At 32.6% G+C, this 7,151-nt stretch overlaps 1 protein-coding gene across 1 annotated transcript; it reads right to left on the bottom strand.

Annotated features, from left to right (window-relative positions):
* Positions 1 to 558: 558 nt before the first annotated feature.
* LOC142839042 (olfactory receptor 5K16-like) lies at positions 559 to 1,518 on the bottom strand. The gene has a single exon (XM_075954896.1). The coding sequence runs from the start codon at positions 1,516 to 1,518 to the stop codon at positions 559 to 561; it is 960 nt and encodes a 319-aa protein (XP_075811011.1).
* Between the last annotated feature and the right edge of the window lie 5,633 nt (positions 1,519 to 7,151).

Raw genomic sequence — 7,151 nt, 5'->3', positions numbered from 1 at the left:
AATGATACATTCAAAAACTAGTAAATATATTTATATGGCATTGTTTTTCTGTTTTAGTTATATTTGTTTTGTACCTCAAAGCATTCATTTTTGAGGTAATAGAATTATAAAATATCCCAAGGCAAAGAAAGAAATGACTGAAGGGAGAGAGGAAGAAAAGGAACACTTTCTGAATGACGATCACCAAGTTTTTGCCTAGAAATTTAAAAAGACATAAAATAAGAAGAATGGAAAGGTCACACAACATTTTTCAATTAACTACACAATGTTAATTCAAGATACTCTTAAAATATTTATATTTAATTATGATGTGGTATTAATTTACTGAAGCAATTCTATGGGAAAATCCCATGGATGTAATGAGTGAAGATATGACAGTTATTAAATTTACATTGACTTATTTTAGCTACATAATTCACATAAATAATTGACAAATTATTTTTGAATTTCATCAGTATTTTGCTTAGTAAATAAGTCTACTTATTTAAGGACTAAACTTCATGTATATATTTTTATTTTTATATTTCACATTTATAAAATAATTTTAATGAGTTATATCTAGTGAGATGTAGAGCTTGAAGATTTCTTAAAAGTGCTATAAGTATTTATAAATTTTTTAATAGCAGTTACTACTCCCTTATTCCTCAGACTGTAAATAAAAGGGTTTATCAAAGGAATTATTATTGTATAAAATACAGCTACTGATAGATCTTTATTCCCTTCTTCCAAAGGTCGACTATCCATGATAATACATATGTAGAATATTGACACAGAAAGAAAATGGGATGCACAAGTAGAAAATGCTTTTTTTCTCCCATCCCTGGATTTCATTTTGAAAATAGTGAAAAGAATGCAGAAATAAGAGACCAAGACTGTGGTAATGGTAAAGACTTGAATTGGCATCGAAAAAATATATATCATTAGTTCATTAATAAAAGTGTCTGTACAGGAGAGCTTATACAGTGGAAGAACATCACAGAAGAAGTGATCAATGCGAATAGATTTACAGAAAGTTAACCTTAAGAGACAACCTACAAGAATCATGGAATGCAGGTTACTGGCAATGAAGGTGCCTACACTCATCTGAATGGAGAGCTTCTTGGACATCATGGTGTGATACTGCAGAGGGTTGCATATGGCCACATAGCGGTCATAGGCCATTGCTGACAGAAGAAAGCAGTCTGCAGTTTCAGCAAAACAGAGAAAATAGGACTGTGCCATGCATTCATAGAAAGAAATCCTTCTGTCCACAGAAAAGAAGTTTTCTAGCATCTTGGGAGTGATGGCACAGGAGCAGCAGGAATCCATGAGAGCCAGGTTGCTCAGAAAGATGTACATGGGTGTGTGAAGACGTTGTTCCATGTAGATCAAGACCACCAGTCCGAGATTCCCAACCATGGTGACCAGGTAGATGACAAAGAACACCAGGAACAGGAGGGTCTTCAGGTCTGGATAATCTGAGAATCCCACCAGGATGAAACCCATTGTTGAAGAGTGATTTGTAATATCCATTCTCATTTCTCTGTTGAGACAAAAATTGTTAAGACATTTGATTGCTATTATGAGCAGAATAGGTCTAAGTCTCCCTCTCTTGTTACAGTGAGCAAGTAAGGACTTTTTCAATTTACCTTAGCAATCCCCTAAAATACATCATGGTATTTTATGTCATATGAGAATAAATCACACATAGATTGTAAGTATGAATATAATCGTAGATACCTGACATGGATTATTCTATTTATTTGTATAAATTCATGGCCAACATATGTGTCTATCAATTTTTCCTTATTTAAAGAATCTGTTCTGTGCTTTTCAAAAAATATCTATAGGGTCAATATGTTCTTGAAAAATAAGTTTCCCAGTAAAGAATTTAGTGACTAATTGATAACTTTTCATAGAATTAAAGTTTGAAATTTTTTTTCTGTCTTAGGTATCTTTTCCAGCTTGGATTTTTGTGTGAAATTTTGAATGAAGTCTCATTAGACTTTGAGGTTTGGCTAAGATTGTGAAATATTATATTTTGATCTTAAAATTATTTCTCTATTGAGTTCAATGTATTCAGGATATCACTCTCTCTTGATTGATAAATTTCCAAAGAATTACACCTACTCTTTAATATCCCTCTATTCTCTTATGTTTGTGTAGTTTCCAATGTTTTGCATATGTTCTTTATTATGAGTCCTAGTGTCAAGGTGTCTGCTCACAGTGTGGATACAGATATGTAAATGTCAAATTCCTGCTGTGTATTCCAATATTGTCAAGATAAAGCAATGTTTTCCTTTTATTGAATTCAATAAATATTATACATTTATAATAATGTTTAAACTTTTAATTCTTTTCTTTTCTATTCATTTGATAGAATTCAGTAACTACCAAAACTTATTAGATTTTAGTTTGTCAGGCATTACTGAAACATTCAAATCCAAGAACAGCATGTATGTATTTTACTGTTAAAATATTTTTTCTCCTAGAAATTGCCACAATACTCTGACTTTACTAGATATTGTATGGATATTTTTGAAGGAACAGACTAAAGTATTATTTAAATAGTATTTCTTAAAAAAATATAATTACCATTTTCTTGATTTTAGATGTTTTCTATACTAAATTTAAACTGTTTTCTGTTTCACTCTCATAACATGAAAAGGTTTTCTGGTGTTGCATGACCAATGGCTTACAAATAAATGGATAAAATATACTGCCATTTATAATTTAAATATATAATACTATTATATTTCTCAAATTATACTCTTTTGGGAAAATGCTTGTAGCACTATAACTTATTACTTTTAGTAGTATACACTGGGCAAATCAAATATGTATATTTGTACATAAATGTAGAAAATGAAAGTTTATTTTAAAATATTATATCAGAACTTATTATGTAAAAACTCATCTTTCCTTCTCTAGTACTGAACATTTAACCAAATCTTAAGAATTTTACTACTCATCCTAGAATTATCATTCAGACTATGGATAACATACCTGTGTATTTGCTGACATGACTATGGGGCTTTTGAGCTCAGAATGGACAGAATAACCGATCTAGTTCTTCATTCTATCTTTTTAGTAGGTTTTCAATTCAGAGACAAACTAAACAAAAGTGGATAAAAAATAAAAATAAATGCAGAAACATTTTACATTTGCTTCTCCATCTTTAGAAAGGAATTTGAAACCCATTCACATACTCAAAGGTCCATATCCATCATGCTATATAGGCCAATAGAGTCACCTAATGGTTCCAGAAGCCTTAAAGCAATGAGGAATAATTTATAAGAATACAGGACACTCTCTACTCATAGGTCAGTGGCAATTCTAAAGGGAGTTCCTTGGCATTGACAATAGTTATTTCTGCAGAGACTCCAGGTGGAAAGGTTGAATCCCAAAATACTCTTAAACCAAACACATTAATTAAAGGTAAGAGAATTGAGATACTGAGATTAAATCTAGTAACTACCCATAAAGTTGGCTTTAAATGTTAAATCATCGTTCATGTTCAGATATTTGATTTCTTGTGCCGCATTCATATTGCTTACATGAAAATTGTTTTGGACAAAAAAACAATAAAGATCACTTGGTAATAAACAAATTTGAAAAGAAATTTGGATTTCTAGATTAGACAACAAATCCTAGTACTGTCAACTGGAATCACAATTTTTTCTCTCACAAGCTACAGTGAACCTGACCCCATTCTATAAATCCATTTTTATAAACATCTCTGACGTTGTTTTCTTTGGCAACATTTATGTGTTGAGAAACAAAATTTTAAGTAAATTTATTACATGTTATGTGTTCTTGTATTAAATTCACCATGAGGAAGAGATAAATGTACATCTATAAAAATATACCACGATTAATTAATTAATGCTATGAATATAAGTTAACATTTTAGTGAATATCCCACTCATCCTTCCTCTAACACATATATTATTTTATCTACAAGAAATGGTTTTGGCTCCTTGTTATTCTCCATGCCACTTAGTCTACATACTCATTATCTTGGTTTCGGGAGAGTTTCATGGACTGGACATTTTAAAGCATTTATGACATGATTTTTTAATCTTTAAATCTTGAGTATCCACCTCCAGGGATGTAGCCACCATTTCTCTTTCTTGTATTATATTTTTAAAAGAACATTTACTCTTAAATGGCCTCTTTCTTGAATTTCTTTATATATTTAAATACTTTTAATCTTTATATGAAGTCTGATTCCCACCTTGAATATATTACCATTTTTGGTTCTGTGAGACAGCAATGCTTATCTCTGTGACAGTCCTGGCTGTCTTTCAACTCTCTAATGGAGACTAGGCTTACTTCAAACTCATAGAGATCCACCTGCCTCAGTCTGCTTCATGTCCTAATTAAAGGCATGCAACACGACCACCTGGCTTGTTATCATTTTTTCTATTCTAACTTCATTCTAACTTAATTATTAACGAAATAAATACTCTTAATCAGATTTTATTTGTGTATTCAGCTTCTGGTGACCTAGTTTGAGGTGTGTGTAAGTGTGAGTTAAGAGCATGTGCAAGTAGAAATTATGAGGACACATTCCTTAACTCTTTCAAACAAGGTTTCTTTCTAAGTCTGGCCAGGAATCCCCAGGGTTCCTAAAGTCTCCATCTCCTCATCTCTATAGAGCTAGGATTACAGCTAGCATGGCCATATGCAGGTTTTTTTGCTTGGTTATTAGATTATTATTTTATGTAACCCTGGTCTTTGATGAAGTCTTCCACTGGTCTTTTATTTCATCAAGATTTTCATTTTTAACATTCCATCTCTTCTTCTTTGGCAGATTTTCCCTCTAGACCTCAGGCTGCTTTGCCTTTTCATATGTCCTCTAACTGGCATATCATCTGAAGTGCAGCCCTGTTGATTTTCTCTGGTTATCTTTTTTAATAAGCAGACTTCTTTCTCCAGAAGCTTTCCATTTTCAATGATTCCTTTCACTGCCTCAGTTTTACTATCCTGGAGTGCTTTACAGTCTGGCTAGCCTTGAACTTACAGTTTTCCACATCTCTGCCTTCAGAGTCCTGGGATTAAAAGTGCATGCACTACCACACCAAGTCCTAATTTTTTAAAAAATTCATTTTCAAACTGAAAACTTAATTGCACAGGATCTTCTCTGAGTATCTAGCGTCACGCTTTTCTTTAAACTGTTTATCACATTGAACACAGTATTATTCTCCATTTCACTACCTTGTATACCTTTTATTCTCAAATTACATATTTTGTAATTTTTTTCGCAGCTTTCTCCTTTTTATTTTAGGTCTTCAAATAAGTGAACACTGATAGTCACATGACAGAGTCAATACAAGGCTATTTTGAAATTTCTGCCAACATAATTCTCCCAAACTCTTCAATTTAGTCTCATGCATATTTTTTAGACAACAGCAAAAAGCAGCCACACTCTTCAACAAAATATCATAAGATTGTTCTCAAGGCCTCATTCTAATGTTCTTATCCTGTGGAATGTCTTGAACTACTGATGATAGAAGTCACAAAACAATCCCACACCAGTTCAGAATTATGAATAATAAAAGGACTTTTACTTAAGGGGAAAACCTACAGATCACTGTCCTAGTCAACAGTCCTTTGCATGAACAGAACAGAGTCTAGCAGCTGGAAGTGGGACCTGGAAACAAGAGAGCAGGCACACATTACAACTGCTTTTACAGTATAAGGCTATTGGCTGAAAAAGCTGAATGTGTTCCTACAGTACTTCTCCCTTTTTTTAAAATAAGAGAGTTCCAAACTCAATACCAAAGTATATATACTAGGAATAGATACCAAGTATAATTAGAATTACAAGCAGTATAAACAATATTAAGCAAGAAATGTATGCTAAATGTTTTAATAAACATTCTATCCTATGGAGTCTAAGCCTTGTATGGAAAATGGTTTTGCTAGATCATAAAAGTACAATAACGATGACTATCTAATCTTCAACCCCATTGAAGACCTAAGAAAAGAGATAATATTACTTGAGCAAGGAGGAAGTACTATCAGCTGCTTCCAAAATGAGAAATTTATGATGGAGATAATTAGCTACCTGAGGAGTCACCCAAAATCTCATTTTGCAACATTGAAGCAACCAACTTTGGCTAAAGTGTACCATAACTGACAGACTATTTTCAGAAGCAGAGAATTTTTCATAACCATCTTACCCTCTCTTGGCAAGATTTGACTGTCTTTTTCCTTGTGCCCTGCTTCTCCATTTCTGGATGCTTTGTACTTTGTTCCTTGCCCAAAGGCCAATTGTACCAAGAAGAAAACAATCTCCAAGTGGAGTGTCTTTGGTGTTCAACATACTCTCGGGAATAGATTAGGCCTGTCATGAGCAATCATGTCTCATGTCAACAGAATCCTAAGTTATTTAAATGCCATGTTCTAAAGATCCTTGAAGTGGTTGAAGACAGAATAAATCTCTATGTATCTAAAGAACCTAATTGATCTGACTGTATGTACAACAAATGTGAACAACTATTGACCTAATATATTTAATACCTGTATAACTTAAACACTAAAACTTCATGTAAGAATATTAATAATCTTTTTACAAATGTGCAACAACTGAGGACAATGACCTCAAAATGTAAGTAATATATGAGTTTCTTGATCAGAGGTAGGAGTAATATAAAATGCAATATGAAAATATATCCTAAAAGTTGTATCAATATGCAAAATGTCCTAAACAGAGGTAGAAACATGCATATATACAATCTGACAGAATAACCTTGCATAGCTGTACAAATAATGAATACAGAAATAACAAATATAAATTATACTTGTATATAAAACTATACCAATGTAAATTATCCATAAGTAATAGCTCACAAGTATTCACTTTATTACCCACTATTTTTAAACAAACATAGTTTTCACCCCAATCCTCCGTCTAGTACAAGTAATAACCAAAAACCCCTAAACAGTGTTACCAACCCTATGGACAAAAATTTTGGGGGGGATAGTGAGTGTCATCCTCTAGAACTGGTTCCTTCTGTCATGGGTGCAATGTTCTTTTTAAAAGATCCTGAAAGATAATGTGATAGTTAAGTTTCAAAATTACTGTCTAGTATAGTTGCAAACAATTTCCCAGCATTCAACAGTTGTCTTTTCAAAGTTCTTATTTGGAGTTCTGGTGCAGGAGA

This window comes from Microtus pennsylvanicus, chromosome 1, assembly GCF_037038515.1.
Source record: "Microtus pennsylvanicus isolate mMicPen1 chromosome 1, mMicPen1.hap1, whole genome shotgun sequence".
Taxonomy (NCBI): domain Eukaryota; kingdom Metazoa; phylum Chordata; class Mammalia; order Rodentia; family Cricetidae; genus Microtus; species Microtus pennsylvanicus.
This window is presented reverse-complemented; position numbering and strand designations above follow the sequence as displayed.